The following is a 19,881-nucleotide window of genomic DNA, read 5'->3' as shown; positions in this document are numbered from 1 at the left end:
ACTTACACTCTGTTGGATTGATTGGGTTGAATTCACCCCTGCTTGATAGTTTTACAAAAGCCTGATCCCATTTAGATTTTTGAAAGGAACTTTTCCTCCATGAAAATATCACTTTCACTTGTGTTGACTCTATATGACCATTTCCAAGAGCTTTTTGAAATACATCTGAAAAACAAGCATTCTCTAAAACCAGTTCATAGCCATCCCTCTTGGCTGCTAAAGTGAAGTTCCCAAGCCAAAGTATCAATGGCATCGAGTGTGATTTTTACTCCACTGCTCCTTTTCCTGTTTTCGCAGTAATAGGAGCTATAGTCTGGAAGAAATAAAGGCCTTTGGCAGTACACAGCCTACCACTGTGAGCATGGGGCAGCAAAGACCTGGAACCCCACTGTGTGGGGCCTGTATATCAGGTCATTTACCAAGTACAAAGACCCGCAGAAAAATATTCCACGTAGTATATTGCAGAACTCTCTCGTCCATTCTATTATATTGAATGTGAATTGCACTTATTAATTAAGGCACATGTACCTTAAAAGTGAATAAATGGAACACTCAGAGGAAGGATTAATGTGCTGCTGAGGGGAAAAAATGTGCCCTACATTTTTCAGAGGAAGTAGAAATATTGGGTCAGCATCTTAAAGTCTCAATCCATTCAATCTTTCAAAATTGCATATTAATTCTTATTTTGCTTGGTTGTTTGCCATTGAAATTTAACTCCTTATTTGGTTCTTATAAATTAAAAAATATAAAAATCAGGAATTTGGTAGAAATCTGGATGCTTAAAAACAACTGGGAAAAAAAAAGACAATGTAGAATGCCCTAATAAAATGTTTTTGGTGCAATTGTCCTCTCTGTCTTTCTCTCTCTCTCTCTACCTCTCTCTCTCCCTCTCTCCCACTTTTTGTTACTGGGGATTGAACTCAGGGACACTTGATCACTAAACCACATCCCCAGCCCTATTTTGTATTTTATTTAGAGACAGGGTTTCACTGAGCTGCTTAGCACCTTGCTTTTGCTGAGACTGACTTTGAACTCTCCATCCTCCTGCCTCAGCCTCCGGAGCTGCTGGGATTATGGGCATATACCACCACCCCCAGCTCTTTCTCTCTTTTTTTTTTTGGTCACATCAATTGGTGCTGATGCCATTACAAGGTTTAAGGAAGGCACTAAGGAACCACAAGAGGATCTTATGGTGAAATATTTTATTCAAGGATATATAGTAATAGTAAAAACAAATGGATGCATTAAACTATATTTGTTACAACACAAAATGAAATTTCATAAGATTATGAAAGTGACTTTTATTATTTTGGTAATAGTGTCCCATTATAGATAATCACAAATATAGTGTTTTAAAAATTTGGTATATCAAACTGTAAAAGCTATATATTCATGCTACATCCCCAGAGTCTATTTTGGTTACACCTAGGTGCCATATCTGCTGTGTATACACTAAAAGCATACAAAAATATGAAAAGGTTAAATAAGGAGTTGTTCTTGAGTTACACTCATCTACTAAAGTATACCTTTCTATCTCACAGTTGTGTCACAGCTGAAAACATACAAATTAATTTATCCTGCAATGCAACTATTTGATCTAATATAGATCTACTATGAAAATACTAAGGGTGTGGTAACATTTCACAGGTAAAGGCTAAGTTCTGGGACATGAAAGCTTTTAGATAATACACAAAACACACCTGAGACATCTTTTTATTTTGGAAAAAAAAATATTTCTTACATAGTCAAAGCTTTAATATATAAATGAGGCATTTAATAAACAATATACTGTAACTATTGTGATAACCTGAATTAGGTGTTCTGACTTTAATGGTGATCAGCAAATAACAGTCTAACGCTGGCTGAAATAAAATGAGGTTTTCTGATTAAGCCAGTAATCTGATTACCATAGCCTCCAAATTTGGTTATTTTTGTTCATTTTTGGTTTTATTTTCCTTCTTTTAACTAGATTATAAACAAACTAAATAAGGCAGGTAACCTCCAAGCACCCACCTTTCTCTCATGTAAGCACAGCTTTCCCTTTGCCAGAAGCATCTGGGGACAACTGAGCTCAATACATAAAAGCAGGTTATAGCACATCTGGACCTGGTTGATAATAAGGCATCCAGATCGGTGCATGAATATTTTTGCTATTACACATCTCTCAAAATAAATAGGCTGCAGGAACCCAAAGTTATTGTCTCAGCCTTTCTGGGGCATAACTTTTGGAATAGTCAGTGCCTAAAAACTTAAGTGTATGGGGTAAGCCTAATTTCTTTAATTGGCTTTAATGCCTTTAAAAATACTGGCACAACTTTTCATCTTCAAGAAGTATAATTATGAAATTTTAAAATAAAAGTTCATATTAATACAATATTCCAAACTACAAAATAGATCTGCTATAGCATAGATTAAAAAAAAAAAAAAATCTGCCAAAAAGAATGCTGGCACACCAAACATCTTTTTCATCTTTTTTTTTCTAAATGTTCATACTTCAAATTTTGTGTTTCAGTTAAATTAATTTGGAATGGGTGGGGAAATGCTTAGCCATCTTTCTTCCTTTTCTTTCTCTCTGTCTTCTGACCACCCACATATTCAACCATCTACACTCCTTCCTTTGTCATTTTGATTTAAAAATTCTAAAAAAAATGCTTAATAAAATAGAGCAAACAGTAAGCTCTTAGGATTCTGTAAAATTTGTTTTGGAAGTTCAATTGCAATGAAAATAAAAATGTGAAGCTCCCTGTGTACTTTTGTACTCTTTCCATCCCTTTTTAAGGGTTTTCAGGTTATTTTCATAACCCATACATTTTGTTCAAGTTTCCTTCTTTTTCAGTTCCCAAAGCAATTTCTCCCTGGGTTGTTTTTCCAAATAACACAACTGATGTGATCAGCTCCTCTGTCTTAGAGTGCCCCTCTCAAAACAGCCTCCCAAGAGGCCGATCCTGATACTGATATTTTAAAAAAACAAACATAAATCCTAAACTGCTTAATCACTTAAAAGAGAAACTAATCAGTTGTAATGGGAGTTTTCCCCTTGTATCTAAGAAAGAGAACATCCAGATAATTCATGGTATTTTTCACTCTCTTTCCAGCAGAGAAACGTTAGATTGTCTCACTTTCCACAGATAAGGGTCAGATTTCTAGTAGCTTCAACTGGAACTCAATAATCAGAAAAGACTTTAAATTAAATTAAAATTTAAGCATGCCAAGAGTTTGGAATTTCAACATATTAACTGCATCAGTTTCAAAAGGAGAAACTCTTATGAATACAATTTTAATAAAAAGTTTACACATCTTACTGACCTAATTTTGAGATGTGACCATTGTCCAAAACTTGGATTAGAAAAGAAATCTTGCTTTGACTTGGTTTTCATGTCAAAAAAAATAGGTGGTTGATTTAATCAGGTTTATTTAATGTACTGAAACAACAACTTGTTGAACTGTACTTTTTGATTGCAATTATATGGGACACATTATTTGACCTTTTCATAATCAAAATAATTAATATTAACATGCTGCTTGTGAATGATTATGTAACATATGTGTGTATATATATGTACATATATATGCTAAATACTATTTGGCGGCATTTTTTTTAGCTTATACGACTTGCTGACATCAATACATTACAATCATATAATTGAAGTTTAGCTGGAATGACGAATATTAATTTTTTTCTCATAATCCAAATACTGTACCTTGGCAACCAAGAGAGAGGTACAACTTCAGCTTGGAATTTTGCAGTTAAATAATTTACACTTTAAATCTCATGATAAATCTCTGAAACGCAATACAAAAATTAATTTCTTTTTAAGCAATGGACTTTATGTTTCATCCTAAAGTAGGGAAGCACATCAATAAAGCAAAAGTTAAATCTACCTAGAGGTACTACAGACCATCTAAGCTATTTTGAAAAAGGTAATAAGAGAATTTCTGGTCTTTATATTTTCCCTTATCACCCTCAGTTATATACCTTACATTGAAATTACTTGCCTTTGCATCTTCAATATATCCTGAAATTTTGCTTAGTACAGTTTTCTATGAAAATGATTTCTGTACATAGAGACTCAATCTTGATCCACTAAAAAGACACAATTGCGGAAATACTTCACTAGATAGTTGTGTGTGTGTGTGTGTGTGTGTGTGTGTGTGTGTGTGTGTGTGTACTTGTTAACTCCAAAGAATACTCCTTTAAGAAATTATTATTACCATGACCCAGTATATATAAAAAAAATTTCTTGGGCCCTGTGACTCTATAATTCAAAAAATATTTCCCCAAGCTCCTGCGCCTCAGAAGGAGCTACTCAGTGTGGAACTCTTCCCACCTGCAGGATCCTTGGTTTATACACATCTTAGGGCATAAGATGGCACCAAAGGGGAGCTAGGGGGAAAACAAACAAACAAATACACACTAAATTTCCCTCCCCATCCCCCGCAAGACTTCAATTTCAGCTTGCTTTCTGGCTTCTCACTGGGCAGCTTCCTCAGCTTGCAGCTTTTGGACCGTACTATCCAGGAGCTCCATGGACTCTCTGAGGGCGACGTGAATTTTAAAGGACTTGGGTTTAATGGTCAGGCCATAACTGAAGCTCATTTTCGAGGGCTCGGTTTGGTCGGCCTTGAAATCGCACTGGTGAGCTAGGATGGAGATGAAGAGAAACAGCAGCATCTTAGACAGCTCTTCGCCGATGCAACGCCGTTTGCCCACTGAAAAAATCATCACGCTGCTGGCCAGCTCCTTGTTAATGAAGCCGTCTTTGTCCAAGAATCGGGCTGGATCAAAGTCCTCCGGGTTAGGCCACTTCGCCGGGTCATGATTCACAGACCACTGGTTTACAAAAATCACCGTGTTCTTAGGGATGTAGTAACCCAAAACGAAAGTGTTGGCAGTGGTGGCATGCGGAATGGTGACAGGCAGGAAGCTGGAGAATCGCATGGTTTCGTAGAGAAAAGCCATAACGTAGGGCAAGTTAGGCTGGTCACCCATACAGGGTAGGCGGTTCCTCCCCACCACCTGATCCAGTTCGGCCTGCACACGAGCCTGCACGTCAGGATACCTATTCCGTGTTTAATTCAAAAGCAGAAAATAAAGTGAGCAAAATTAATTATTCTTTCATTTAGAAGTACGTTGCAATTTAGTTTAATCCCACTGTCTTTAAATAGGCTTAGTCAATAACTGAATTAATACTTCTGGGGAAAAAAATCTAAAACAGGTTGCTGATTTCTCTTTAAATTACGAAATAAAATTTAACAATTATATTTTCTGTAATAAACCCTATATAACTAAAGCTCTCTCCCATCATAAGTCAAAAAATTCTTCAATTTCCTTATCTTGAAAATGCACAATAATGGTCAAGCTGACTTCTCCATTAGACACTATAGGCACAGTGCCCAGAGCTCACAATACTTTGGAGGGGCCCACAAAAATGTTTTCATGTCTCTTAAAATCTTCAGACCTAAAAAATAAACTTTTCAGTAGAAAAAAAAAGTCTTAAAAATAATTTTAATGTGTTCAGCTTTATATAAATATAATTTTAAAACTTTTTATAGAGTAAGTAGCCTACAAAGACAAAAGTATCCAGGACTCACAAAAGTGATAAAGCAGCTCTAAAAGTCGCTCCCTTTTCTTCCCCTCATTTCCCTGGATAATTCCTTGTTCTGAATTCATAAAATAGTTTTGGTATCCTGATTGAAAAGGTTGTAAATTTTCTAAACCTAGAAGCAAATTCCCAATGTTTGTAAGTAAAATTGTGGTACAAATAGTAGTACTTATGCACTGCTATTAATATAAAGTGGTACAATTATTTTAGAAAATAAAATCTTAGTACAAAACCAGCTTCACGAGGTAACCCCTCCCCCCTCACTTAAAACCCAATAATCTATACTAATAATGTATTTTCAGAAAATAATTTTAAAGGTACAATAACATCATCAAAACAATAGCCAAAGTTGAAAATGCAATCAAAGTCAATGATTCATGTTAAAGCTCAGGAAATGATCACACACACATATATATATACATATATACACACACTCACACGCACACACATATATATATTTATATATATACATACATATCCATCATTATGGCAACTTATTATGTAGCTATAAAAATTACTAAATAAACATTTAAAGTTGGGAAATGCCATCTAAAATAAGAAGTCAAAAAACACATAACCTGGGCTGGGGATATAGCTCAGTTGGTAGAGTGCTTGCTTGCTAAGCACAAGGCCCTGGGTTCAATCCCCAGCACCACAAAAAAAAAAAAAAAAAATTCAAAATACATAACCTTTGTCGTAATTCTGAAAAAAATATTAAGCATGTATGGGATGAAATTATGGGAAGTTTAAAAAAAAACTCTTCAACATCATGATGCAGAGTTCTGCCAACTTTTTTCATAAAGGGTCAGATAGAAATGTTTTAGACATTGTGGACCAAATCTTCCCTGTTGCAACTATTGAGTTTTGCCTGGATACAGCTGTTTCAAAAAACATACACAAAAACAGGTATTGTAACTTGCCAGCCCCTGTCATACTGTCTTTTTATGAAAAAGAAGCAAAAGAAAAAAAAACATTTATAATCTTTCTTGAGTTGAAAGTAATCCCGATTGTTTTTATTACCTTTTTGCTGCCCAGTTGGAGTACATGAGTACAAAAAACGAAAACCTATTCCAAATGACAACATGCTTCTCTGGGGATGTGTAGGATCTACTGCTCTCACTCTGGGGTGATCTTTTTCCTGGTCTCTGGTTAACTTTTCTTTATTCTATTTCTGACTCCCCCACCTCTCAATATGTGTTTCTATGATCTTAACACTGAAATGCTATTTTAGGTAGACAAAAAATTTAATTTGTGAAGGTACCTCTGCAATATCTAAGGAAATACAGGATGAGGTGAATTCCAAGAAGAAAAGAAGCCATCTCTGCCTTCCAAATTCAGGGAGTGCCAGCATGGATATCTGGTCTCTCAGGTAAGAGTGACACTTACCTTTGGGATTGGGTTTCTAGATAAAATAGAGGCTGCCCAGTTAAATCTGAATCTCAGGGGAACTCATCTTTGAGAGTATTTTAAGTACATTCCCTGTAGAGTTTATCTGCAGTCTGGCAACCTGATATTGGAGGCCTGTTTTATCCCAGCGTGTAGGAGGAGCGGGTTCAGGTCACCCTTCCCAAGGTGGGCATTGGGTGCCAGTCAACCGAGCCTCCTACTGAGCGGCCAGCAAGGCCCACAGGCTCCTCCTGGATACCTAGCTCCTTCCCAGCTGTTATTTGCACTTGGCAAAAGTGACTGCTGAGCTTTGTCCTGACATTTGCTCTCATTCCTAGCGCGGCATTTATGAACCCAGCACTGCCGGTTGATTTTTGGCCGCCTCTGGAAAGTTTCTGCATGGGTTAGCTCAGGCAGGCTGACCTCCACAGTCTTCCTTTGTCTGGGAACAAAGCCCTGACAGGCAGCTCACTTTTAGTGCCAGACTGGGCAGCCTCCGAGCCAGGCCGATTATGCTGCTGTGTTTATTTAACTTACTTGCTGCATTTCCCTTTCTTCTGGAACCGTTCCAATGTTGCCTTTATTGCACCAGGGAGAGAGATATTTGGGCTGATCTGTAAGCATTGTAGAAATCTTGGATTTGCGGGATCTAATAAATTTGTCCCCACTCGCAAGCGAGCGTAAAGGAGGGAAGAGACAAGATCCGAGATACTTAGAGATCACTGCAGCTCTAGGTGGAGTGAGCGCGCGCTAGTCAAAGCCAGCGCTATGCATTTCTCGGCGTCGCTTTAGAGACGCAGTCTGTTTTGAGAAAGGGAGGGGACCTGGAGAGAAATCTTAAACTTTATGCGATGCTTGTGACCTCAGCATATTGTAACCCACACCGTCTTCTTCAGGGGAGGAAAGAAAAGCCCAACCCAGGTCTCCTGGAGAATTTACCTAGTGAAGAGGATGAGCAGCCACAGTAACGCGGTGGAGAGGGTGTCCTGGCTGGCGCCAAAGATGTCCGTGACAGTGGCCGGCAATTTTTCCAAGTCTAGCCGCGCGAGACGGTCTCCTGAGTCCTCAGGTGCCTTCTTTTCTGCGGACAGGATGAAGGCGTCCATCATGTCGCGAGGAGTGGAACCAGGCCGAAGACGTTCGCGGTGTCTCCGGAACTTATCCAGGACAAAGTTGCTGAAGTTGCGGTTGAGCTGCTCGAACTCGCGGAAGGTGGTGCGCAGCGGGTTAGGAAAGAGCTGCAGCCAGGGCATCACGTCCACCAAGCTGCCCGCACCCACCGTGCGCCCGAACTCCTCGTTGTGGCTGAGCAGCTCGAGGAACTCGGCATCATCGTGACTGTAGCGGCAGCCGAAGCACACGGCGCTCATGACGTTAGCCACTGCCACGATGATGGGCTGCGTGGGGTCGAGGAAGGTGCCTCCAGCGCTGCCGCGCACCAGTAGTGCCACCAACTCGCGTGCCTCGCCCAGCACGTGGCCCTCCAGGATGAGTCTGCTGCGCGGCTGGCGCGTGGAAAAGGCGCGCATTATGCTATACGCCGCGCGCCGCTGAGCCTTCCACTGCTCTGAGTAACGGCCGAAAGCCAAGCTGCCGCCGCCCGACACCACGCGGAAGGACGCAAAGGAGGGCCGGTCAGCAAAGGTGGCACCCTGCTGCACCAGGGCCTGGTGGATGGCGCTTTCGCCATTCAGCACCACCACCGGACAGCTGCCCAAGCGGATCTGGAAGACGTTGCCATAGCGCTGCGCTAGGCGCGCGAACGACAGGTGCGACGCCCGGCCCACTGCAGCCGCGTTTCCGATCAGTGGCCACGGGAATGGACCCGGGGGCGAGGACCAGGGCTGCCGCCGCCTCTGCCTCAACAGCCACTGACCCACGTGAACCGCGGCCAGCACGGAGAGGAGCAGCAGGAGCGTAGACTGCTGGACTGACAGCGCGCTTAGCTGCCGCGGGTCGTCCGGGCTGAGGCCCGTGGCCATGCTGAGGACAGAAAAGCAAAGGAGTGATACCCAAGTGTGGAGGGAAAGAAGAGGGCTCCCACGCTCCTTCCCCAGCTGTCCAACCCTTGGGTGAAGTGGAGGCATGCATAGGTCGGGACAGGGCTGGCTCTCTGAAGAAGTGGCGGAAGACACCTCTTCCCACACACCAAGCTCTGATAGGGAAAGAAAGGGGCGTGTTTCTCTCTCTTTCTCTGGATCCAGCACTAGCCTCTGCACCCCCAGTCACGTAACGGTTCCTATAATTCGGGAGAACACTGCAGGTATCCTGGCGATGACTCTTGCTTTCCTTTAAACTGCCTACCACCCCATCCCCGACCTGCAAGAACCCATCTGAGGAGGCCACTGGAAGGCGGCTCAGCGGACAGACTGACCTGCGGGGAGGTGCGGTTTCCAGCGGCGCGGGACGACCGGCTCCAAAAAGGGGCTGAGGGCAAGACGTCAACCCGAGAGTCGACAGGAACCTGAACGCCCTCCTTGGTCACCTCTTGCCCTCTCTGGGAGCTTTAGCACTCACTCTGGAGTCTCTTGGTGTCGTCAGAACCAAGAGCCCTTGGACTGGGATGGGACAGGAAAAGGTACCTCCTTTGCGGAGCCCTGCCGCACCTGGGGCTCTGGGAAAGTCAGGGTTTTCTCAGAGCGTTGGAATGGAGCAGGAGATTGATGAGTGGAGTCAGTTCCCAGCCCTCATGCCCCCCGGGAGGCTCTCACAGCTGGTGTCGCAGAGGTGTTTGCACACACTCCAAAGACTACACGCGCCATCCCGCTTCTCTGGGTTTTAAGCGCAGTAGAGCGAGGAGGAAGCGGGACCTGGCGGGGCGGGGCTTGTGGGGGCGGGGCTGGCGGCTAGGGTCTCCACTGCTGGACTCGGGTCTGCGCGCATGGGTGGTCCAGCAAGGCGTCTGCGCGGCGCGCTCCGACGGCCGTGGAGCAGTAGCTCGAGGCTTTACTGGGCGCGGCAGTGTAAACTTTTCGTTTGTGTGCTAACGCCTCTTAATCACGGTGAACCCCCAGCCGAAGGCTCACGGTTTCCCCCAGACCCGCACTGGGGGCAGAAAGCTCTTAGCACAAGCAATAGCCCGAGAGCGAGACCTCTTTTTCCTCTCGGTGACTTGGACTTGGTTCCCCGAGAGACAACCGCTCACGATCCTTGAGCATCCGAGCCAGGAAAGGAAACCTGTCGGTTTGGGAAGGAGGAAAGCTCGGGTTGTAGTGGCGGTTTGTCTTATTTTATTTATCCTACTTTTTCGCAAACTGATTGACCCCTCATTTGTGGTACTTTGACGCACAAAGTTCTCTTTTCGCCTCTTGCAAGATCAGAAACCCTCAGAAGCCGCGCTCCTTCTAGGGCACACAAAAGCCGGCACTCAGACGGGCACTAAGGCTCTGAGATTCCCTTGCAGAAAAGACGACAGGTGGCGCCGCCCGCTGGAGCGCACGGGGCGGACTTGGCAGCTCCAAGGTCGTTGGTGCAGGCCAGGAGCCAAGCTGGGGCGAGCAAGGGGGGCGGGAAGGAGAGGATAGGCCCGGCGCACCGAAGATTCTTGGAGCTAGGGAGCCGAACTGGGGAGATGAGTGGGAGGAGGGGGAGGAGGGGGCGACTTTGTTGGGTTGAAAAGTTTCTTCTGCTGTCGCCTCCCCCTTGCGTGCGGAGCTGTGCCTTGCGTGCGCAGCTTCTGGGAAGTCATATCCCTGGGCGCTCCTCGAGGCCGCCCCTCCCGCGCTTCTCACGGCACCTGACACGCCGAGGCGGCGGCCAAGGGCGGGGTGCCTGCCGCCACCACCCTCGGCGGCTCACGCACTACCGCGCCCGCGGTGACAGCCAGGAGGACGCTTGGGCCACCACTAGCAGGCCGGGCCTCAATGCGACCCTGGGGCACTCGCGGCTCGGTCCCTTTTCCCCGCGCGCTTGCACTCGCAGTGGGGATGCTTCCTTCTGGCTGGTGCGTAGGACCGTATTTTCAACCACGTTGAAAGAGCAAAGTCTCCACTAGACTGGGGGAAAGGCCAGCCTAGGGCAAGAGGTAGGAAGTATCTAGTTAATAAGATGGGAATTGTACCTCTTAGCCTCCGATATCACCAAGGGTAAAGATAAAAGTTGCACGTTTGCCACCAGACAACCCTAAGCTTTAAGCTCTTCCCGCGCTTCAAATCTTGTGCTATTATTACCTCGTTTGCAGATAAGGAAACTGGGGTTCAAATAGTTTATCTAAGTCACACAGCTGTCAAGAGACTGAGACAGGATCTGAACCTACAAAATCCCACTCCAAATTCCTCATACAGATTTACACGGAAGAAAATCACAGATGCCTTCTTTCTTGCCTGCATTAAAAAAAAAAAAAAAAACCTGGAAGAACTTAATTGTTCTTATAATTGAGGATTCTGGGTATCACAAAGAAGAAATAGTATGCGCACATTTTGCAATTAAACTGGTTATGAGGGAGGCCTGGGGATAATACCTCATAGCAGTCCTTCCAATAACTGTTTACATTATAAAAAACAAAGAGGTGTTTCTAACAGCCTAACTCTTGAAAGATTGAAACAAAAAATAAAATAGCTAATCTACTTTAAAAAGGCATTTTTGTAAAAGTCTTCATTTGGTAACTTTTGAAAGTTCCTCTAGGAGTATTTCACACACAATGATGGAGTATTCAGCTCAAAACCGAAGTTGGTTTGGGGCAACAGCATTGGTTTAATAATAAACATTCATTTACCAGAGCTGCTTTGGTTATAAATAATAAGCATTGGTTTACCAGAGCTGTTGGTCTACATATTTGTCTTTGTCCATTTTATGTTGCTGTAACAAAATACTTGAGACAAGATAATTTATAGAGAAAAGACCATTATTTTGGCTCCACAGTTCTGGAAGCTGAAAAGTCCAAGAGAATAGTGCCAGCATCTGCTCAGCTTGTGGAGAGGGGCCAGAACTACCCCCAAGTCCCTGAGGGAAACAGAAGGGAAATGGTCACCTGAGGGAAAGGGAGAACATAAGGGGCAGCAACCTTTTCAGTCCCCGCTGGAGCAGCACTCACTGGAGAAAGGCACTAATACATTCAAGAGGACTCTGCTCCCATGATCCAAATACCTCCCACAAGACCCCACCTCCAACACTGTGCACTGAGGAACTTTTGGAGAACACTCTTGAAGCATAGCAAGAGTGTGAAGAGAGTTTCATGACAGCCTTACAGTGTCCAGCTTTAGCAAGACCCTCGCCTAAGTACTCAAGATTCTACTAAGAACATCCATCTCTTACGAGGCTTTAATAGATGGGAATTATCAATGAGCTAATGGCAATTCTGAGCTGTCAGCATTCCTGAAAACTTTAATCACAGTATCTTTATTAGAATCATAGCAAATGGAAGTTGCCTTTAAACCAAGTAAATTTCTATTTTAAAAGCAGAAAATGAATCCGTTCCTATGACCTTTTGCTTAACTCCTCAATAATGCCCTATAGATTTTAGATCAACTAGATGCATGCCATCCTGGCACGGCAAATAGTTAGGAATGTCCTCCTCGGACTCAGCTCTTGTTCTAGGACATGCTTCAAAAAGCAGAAAAACCTGTCATGCAAATGCTGTCAGAAAGATAGGCCCTTATCAAAGACGGCCAACCAACAAGGCTGGCCTTGGTCATCTTCAGGTTAAAGGCTTTATGGTGTGTACCTCACTGTAGCACCCGCTTGTAACAGATGAAGACTTGGGTAAATCCAATGCAGCCTGTGTGTACCCCAGTCCAGCTCAAGATGAGGCACCCCCTGAAGGAAGAGTCCACTTCCGGCTTTTTAATGGTCACAACTTCTCAACCAGAGCAGGAATCCCAGGCCCACAAGGTCTCTTTTCAATCCCCATTGCAATATGTGGGGATTCCTCCCTTCCAAATCTCAAACTTGATTGTTTGCCATTAAATAACTTTCAAAAAGAACAGTTAAGCTAGAGGATACTTTAAAGTAGAGGTTTTAAATGCCTTATGTTGTGTTGATTCCAGGGAACAGTTTAAGCTTGTTTAAGCGGGACAGGAATGTACCCGCTCATGTGGCAGAGGATAACTGTGGTACTCACAGGATGGGAGGATCCAGGCAGGCTGCTCTGCCCCTTCTGCTCCCGTTGGTTGGTCTTCACTTGGGCTTTATTCTACTGTCTTCCAAGTGCTGGGGAAGCTGGCCACGGGCAGCCTTCAGTAACAACCCCAAGGTCCGAGAAGGGCTCTGGTGGGTGAAGCTTGCATTGGGTTCCACCCTATGGTGAAGAGTTTGTTCTGATATCAGAAAGAGAGATGGTGAAACTGGTGACAAGCCAGGGAGCCCCACAGTCCACTCCGGGTATGCACTGATGCCCGTGGCTCTCTTTGTCTTTGCTATGACTATTATTATTTTAAAACAGAAGATAGATGCATTACCCCCCGAGCCAACAGTCAAGAAAGTTCTGCCCTCTGCTACCAGGATGGAAGCCAGCTTTCTGCGGGGCCCTCCTCTCTAGCACAACCCATCCCCCTCCAGACATGCAAACACATGTCCTGAGCGAAGAGTAGAGTGGAAGCAACCATCTCTGGCAGGCCTTGGACTTTGGGGTGGGCAGGAATCAGTAACCAGACACTGACCAATAAGCAGGAGGAAGAGGAATGAGGAGACCCCCATAGTGTCCAAGATGACTGGGGATATGGCAGACAGAGAGGCCACAGGACATTGTGCAGGAAATTGAGAGGATTTTAAAAGTTGGTACACACTCTGTGCACACTTGAATTGTGTCTGCTTTCTCCCTTCTGGAAGACACAGGCTTGAGAACCACAGAGCTTAAAAAAATTAGACTAATCTCAGACGCTTTCGTTCGTAAAATGCACCACCATTTTATGCACTAAGATAAGGGCTGAGCGGGGAAGCTCCCAATTGTAATTGTGCTGTCAATTGTTAAAACATGGAGATTTCAGAGATGTTAAAACATAAAGTTTTAAAGTGTGTTTTAGAGTTGATGGAGCATTTTACACGCTAATGAGGGTCTTCCTAATTCACCATCTTTGAATTTTTTTAAATATTTTATTTTAGATGTAGGTGGATACAATACCTTTATTTATTTTTTTTTAATGTGGAGCTGAGTATCAAACTCACCTGATGGCCCATCTACATTTTCTCTGCAGTCTGACATTAACCAAAGCTACACAGTGGTATTATGTTATTCTAGTTTCCCATCAAAATGCTTCCCTGAGTATTCAGAGGTAAAGGGGAATCAACATCTGTGGGTTACTTTTAAATGACTCAAGAGAAAAGAATGAAAGAGAGAGAGAGAAAGGGAGGGAGAGAGAGAAGGAAGGAAGGAAGGAAAAGAAAAGCAAAGGATGAGGAAAGAAGAGAGAGACAGCATAACACAACCATGGCAAAATGTGAAGTGGTAATCTGAGTAAATGAGAGTTCTTTGCAATAATTTTGTAACTCTCCTTAAGTAGGCAATGTTAACAAAATTGCTCTTGTGCTGTCCTGGAGTAGATATGTAGTTGAGTGTCCTCCACTAGCACCTTGCTCTGTCCCAGAGTCCAGGACTAAGGAGGTGTACGCTCAGCTGCAGCTGCCCCTGCAGCCACCCCCCTAACCGTCCTTCCTGGCCTTGCTCTTCAAATCGTTGAAGTGTAGCTGTGTCTTTTAAACTTCTTTCAATATCTTTTGAAAGTAGACTATAAGCAGTGTCCTGCCCTTGTTCTATCCCTGTTTTAAGGACATTGTCCACTCCAGGTTTCATGTGCCTCATATATGTAGGGAATGTATACCACAATTTCTTTATCCATTCACCTATTGAAGGGCATCTAGGTTGGTTCCACAATCTGGCTATTGTGAATTGAGCAGCTATGAACATTGATGTGGCTGTATCTCTGTAGTATGCTGATTTTAAGTCCTTTGGGTATAAACTGAGGAGTGGGATAGCTGGGTCAAATGGTGGTTCCATTCCAGATTTTCTAAGGAATCTCCACACTGCTTTCCAGAGTGGCTGCACCAATTTGCAGCCCCACCAGCAATGTATGAGTGTGCCTTCCCCACATCCTCGCCAACACCTATTGTTGCTTGTATTCTTGATAACAGACATTCTAATTGGGGTGAGATGAAATCTTAGGGTAGTTTTGATTTGTATTTCTCTTACTACTAGGGATGTTGAACATTTTTCGTGTATCTGTTGATTGCTTATATATCTTATGTGAAGTGTCTGCTCATTTCCTTAGCCCGTTTATTGATTGGGTTATTTGTATTCTTCGTGTGAAGTTTTTGAGGTTTTTTTAAGTTCTGGAGATTAGTGCCCTATCTGAAGTGCATGTGGCAAAGATTTTCTGCCACTCTGTAGGCTCTCTCTTCACTTTGTTGATCGTTTTCTTTGCTAAGAAAAAGCTTTTTAGTTTGAATCTATCCCATTTATTGACTCCTGCTTTTATTTCTTGTGCTTTGGGGGTCATGTTAAGGAAGTCTGTTCCTAAGCTGAAATTATGAAGATTTGGACCTACTTTTCCTTCTATTAGGTGCAGGGTCTGTGGTCTAATTCCTAGGTCCTTGATCCATTTTGATTTGAGTTTTGTTCAGGGTGAGAGACAGGGGTTTAATTTCACTTTGCTGCATATGGATTTCCAGTCTTCCCAGCACCATTTGTTGAAGAGGCTATCTTTTCTTTTCTCCATTGTATGTTTTTGGCACCTTTGTCTAGTATGAGATAACTGTACTTATGTGGGTTTGTCTCTGTGTCCTCCATTCTGTAACATTGGTCTATATACACAATGGAATAGTATTCAGCCATAAAGAATAATAAAATTATGGCATTTGCAGGTAAATGGATGGAGTTGGAGAATATCATGCTAAGTGAAACAAGCAATCCCAAAAAACCAAAGGCCGAATGTTTTCTCTGATAAGTGGATGCTGATACATAACGGGGGTGGGGGTAAGGGAAGAATGGAGGAAGGATGGATTGTGAAGAGGGAAATAAGGGGTGGGGAGGAAGCAGGGGAAATGAAAGATAGTGGAATGAGATGGACCCTATGTACATGTATGATTACACAAACGATGTGACTACTTCGTGTCCAACCAGAGAAATGAAAAGCTGTACCCCGTTTGTGTACAATGAGTCAAAAAATAATTTTAAAATATAGAAATAATTTTAAAATAAATAAATGTAGCAAATGGTGCGATGCTGTGGTTACTTTCCCCCGTGCCCTCCACCCACCATCACCCCCACTTCGCCCTTTTCCCTGGGTTTCCGTCCTTCTGTACCTGTTTTCTTCCCCTTGCTCTCCTTCACTCTTCTCTCTTACTTTCCCTTTCCCTGGGTCCATTCCCATCTTCTTTGCTGGCATTCTCTTTGCGACCATCCTCTTCTCAAGCAGCACCCTTTCTGTTCTTCATCTCCCTTTTCTCTACTTTCCCTTACTAGCCTTTTCTCTCTCACAAAAAAAGAGTGGGATCAGAGGAGAAAGGGAGCCAGTAGTGAAGGAAATGAGAGGGGTCCGAGAGACAGAGCAACTAAGAAAAAGAAAAGAGAGGGGCATGGCAGACACCCCAATAGTCATAGCCCCCCTGGAGGCTGAGGCTGAGGATCCAAGTTCGAGGCCAGCTCAGCAGTTTGGTGAAATCCTGTCTCAAAATTTTAAAAAATAAAATAAATAAAAAGGGCTGGTGACATAACTCATTGGTAGAGCATTTGCCTAGCATGTGTGAGTCCCTGGGCTCCATCCCCAGCATCCTGCCACCCACCCACACACCCACCTCTGAAAAGGAGCAAAATGTCAAATCTGGGGCTAAACAACAACCTTAGTGGTCATTTTGTCTAGTGTGTCAGCCAATACGTGAGTCCTGCTTAATATTTGTGAGGTGACTCTTTCACCGACTCAGTGCAGCATGGATCCCCTAGAAAGAGAAAGGGTGCCACAGTCTGTGGTGGCCTTTGCACATTTGCTCTCTGGGTTTCTACCATCACTATCTAGTTCCAACATTTGCTCTTCTCACAGCAGAACCAGAAGCCTGCTGTCCACGACTTTGGTTAGCAGACAAAATCTTTACTTTCCTGCTGTCCACGACTTTGGTTAGCAGACAAAATCTTTACTTTCCTAATTCCACACAAAAAAATCTTTAGGCAAACAGAGAATTTTTTTTTTTCATTTTCTGAAATTAAAAATTCACCAGGTTATTGAGAAAATACATATTGCAACAAGTAAAGTTCTCCCTCCACTGAGAGAGAGAGAGAGAGAGAGAGAGAGAGAGAGAGAGAGAGAGAGAGAAGCACTTGGATCCAGGTAAATCACAACATCTAGCCCTGGGCTGTTGACTGGTACAGTTTCCAGGTTTCAGATGGTTTCTTAGTGGAAGATCCAGATTCCAGTCTCCCCACCCCACTCCATTTTCTATAGTTTTTAGAATTAGATCTGCATTTTCTCACAAAGTTTTCTTCTTTTTTCACAAAAGGACAAAATCTCAGGTTAAAAAAAAAAAAAAAAACTGTTGTCATATGCAATTTTGAAAAAAATAATTGGTAGTTAAACATAAGTGGTTATTCTTCCCCTACATAATCCCAAAAGAGAACAGAAGGGCAGGATAATTACACGTTAGCATTTTTGACGGCTGGCTCCCAGGAGGATTTTTCCCTTCTGTTGTTGAAGTGGTTGGTCATTTCTCAGCATGGCTGCTTTGGTTAGAAAGTTCTGGATGTTAGGAGATTCTTCCCAATATCTAGAAAAATCCAGAAGGAACTTTCCTGTCTTCTGCTGAACCTACAGCTACCCTTTGGAGCACCATAAATCAAGACCAATTTTCCTTTCCTGTAATGTGTTTGAAGATGGCTGTTGTGCTGCCTCTGAGCCATTCTTCCACGAATTAAAAATACCCCAGTTTCTTTCTCATTGTTTGGATAACTTGATTTCCAGCATTTTACGCAGCTTTTCTCTGCACAATGTAGTTTTTCAATGTGCCTATCTAACCAAGTACCTGCCTGAGAGTGAACACCACATCCCAAAGGTAACGTCTCCTTCGGCCCAAAGAGGTGTGGCTAGTTCCATCACGCATGGTGCTTCTTTTAATGCGGACCAAGTTTTTGGCCAATTTCAAAATATTTGCCACCTACTATCAAAATATGGATACTGCACTAAGATTATGATCAACTAAAATCCTCATCTTTTAATACAGGACCTAATGGAGCTGGGGTTGTAGCTGGGGTTGTAGTGGTAGAGTGCTTGCCTCGTATATAGGAGGCACTGGGTTCAATCCTCAGCACCACATAAAAATAAATAAATTAAATAAAGGTACTGTGTCCATCTACAACCAAATATATATATTTTTTTAAAAAGATATAGGAACTAATGGTTGGCTGAGGTTTTTTTGTGGGGGGTACCCTGGATTGAACTCAGGGGCACTCAATCCCTGAGTCACTTCCCTAGCCCCTTTTTTGTATTTTATTTAGAGACAGGGTCTCACTGAGTTGCTTAGTGCCTCAATTTTGCTGAGGCTGGCTTTGAACTTGCGATGCTCCTGCCTCAGCCTCCCGAGTCACTGGAATTACAAGCATGCACCACCTTTCCTGGTAATTGGATGAGTTTTTAATTGTCCTTGTGCAATTGATTTTTAAAAAAAAAACAAAACTAAATACGAGACTTTACATTTATTCCCACTAAATGCATCTTGTGTCCTTAGGACAGTGTTCCAGCCCAGAGAAATGTTCCTACTGTTGATAATCTTACTTCCTGAGGAACAGACCAGAATAGGACAGGAAAACCATACAGGGACAGCATCTGGCCTCTCAGGTTTACTTCTAGGCAAAGACCTTTGGACTATGATTTGGGCTATACTGTGCACTTGCATTATTATACATCCATAATATTATGTTTATTTTATTATTTTCTGTTTGAGCTAGATATAAGTTCTTAAAACACATTATATATATATATACTTATTTATATATATAATGTGTTTATAAATATATAAATATATATATAAATATATATAATATATTATCTATAATATATATATAATATTTTTTTAAAAGTCCTATTCAAAGGAGTCAGTCAATATATAATACACAGAAAAGTGGAACAACCCAGATCTAAACACAGGAACCATCTGCCTTCTGTTTATGTACACTGTGTGGTTTTACCTATATACATATTTTTAATACAAATGAGATTGTACTATAATTTGGTTACTCTTTTTTCTACCTTAATGATTATCTTGGTTAACTCAATAGAGAGTGTGATCTCCTCCTGCTTTTAAACTGTTTGATAGTCTCACTGTGACATAATTTATTTAACCATAAATAATGATTACGTGATTATCCCTCTGTGTTGTTCTCAACTCTGTTATTACAGATTCCACTGCAGTGACTTCACTTCTCTGTGTAACTGAGCATCCATTTGTGAGTGTTCAAGTAGAAACACTTGAATGGAGGGGACATGTGTGTACATTATGATGTCACCTCATTGTTGTCTGAAAAGATGTACACTTTGTGTTCCCACAAACCTTGTTTTTTGTACAGGTGGCATGTGCCAACATACTTTCCCTTCTGTAGAAGACTGGTATTTTAATTTAGTTTTGTGCGTATAGGACAAAAACACTCTGTGTCTTTCACATCTATTCCTTATTTTAAAGAATTATGTGTGCTTGTGTTGGGATCATCTCCTCTCCTTGACAAATGAGGGGATTTCCCAAATTAAAGCTGGTAAAATGCAGCATCCGAGAAGCTGGGGAGGGAGAACAACCTCAGCACATGTCCATGTCCCCTCTGAGATGAAGAGGATTCTTCACAGGTCCCTGGGCATAGGTCCAAATGCTTTCCAGGCTTGTCTAATCCTCCAGAGGAGATTAAAAGCACGGAGGCAGCCGGCATGCCCAATCACCTGGAGTTTGCCTCCTGGGGCCAAGCACTCTGGGTGTGAGGCTCAGCTCT

At 42.8% G+C, this 19,881-nt stretch overlaps 1 protein-coding gene across 4 annotated transcripts; it reads right to left on the bottom strand.

The window, feature by feature from the left end:
- Positions 1-1,697: 1,697 nt before the first annotated feature.
- Positions 1,698-9,806, bottom strand: CYP1B1 (cytochrome P450 family 1 subfamily B member 1). 4 transcript variants are annotated; one of them, XM_079110500.1, is made up of 3 exons: positions 9,572-9,806; positions 7,929-8,972; positions 1,698-5,060 (listed from the first exon to the last, which is right to left on the bottom strand). In XM_079110500.1, the coding sequence occupies exons 2-3, from the start codon at positions 8,969-8,971 to the stop codon at positions 4,472-4,474; spliced, it is 1,632 nt and encodes a 543-aa protein (XP_078966626.1). In that variant the 5' UTR covers position 8,972; positions 9,572-9,806; the 3' UTR covers positions 1,698-4,471. The 4 variants fall into 4 exon arrangements, with proteins under 4 accessions (XP_078966626.1, XP_078966627.1, XP_078966625.1 ...); XM_079110501.1 differs by having other exon boundaries at positions 9,596-9,806; XM_079110499.1 differs by having other exon boundaries at positions 9,364-9,805.
- Between the last annotated feature and the right edge of the window lie 10,075 nt (positions 9,807-19,881).

Source organism: Sciurus vulgaris (genome assembly GCF_902686455.1).
Source record: "Sciurus vulgaris genome assembly, chromosome: 14".
In the NCBI taxonomy this organism is placed as follows: domain Eukaryota; kingdom Metazoa; phylum Chordata; class Mammalia; order Rodentia; family Sciuridae; genus Sciurus; species Sciurus vulgaris.
Note: the sequence above shows the minus strand (reverse complement) of the source record. Positions and strands in the feature narration are given on the sequence as shown.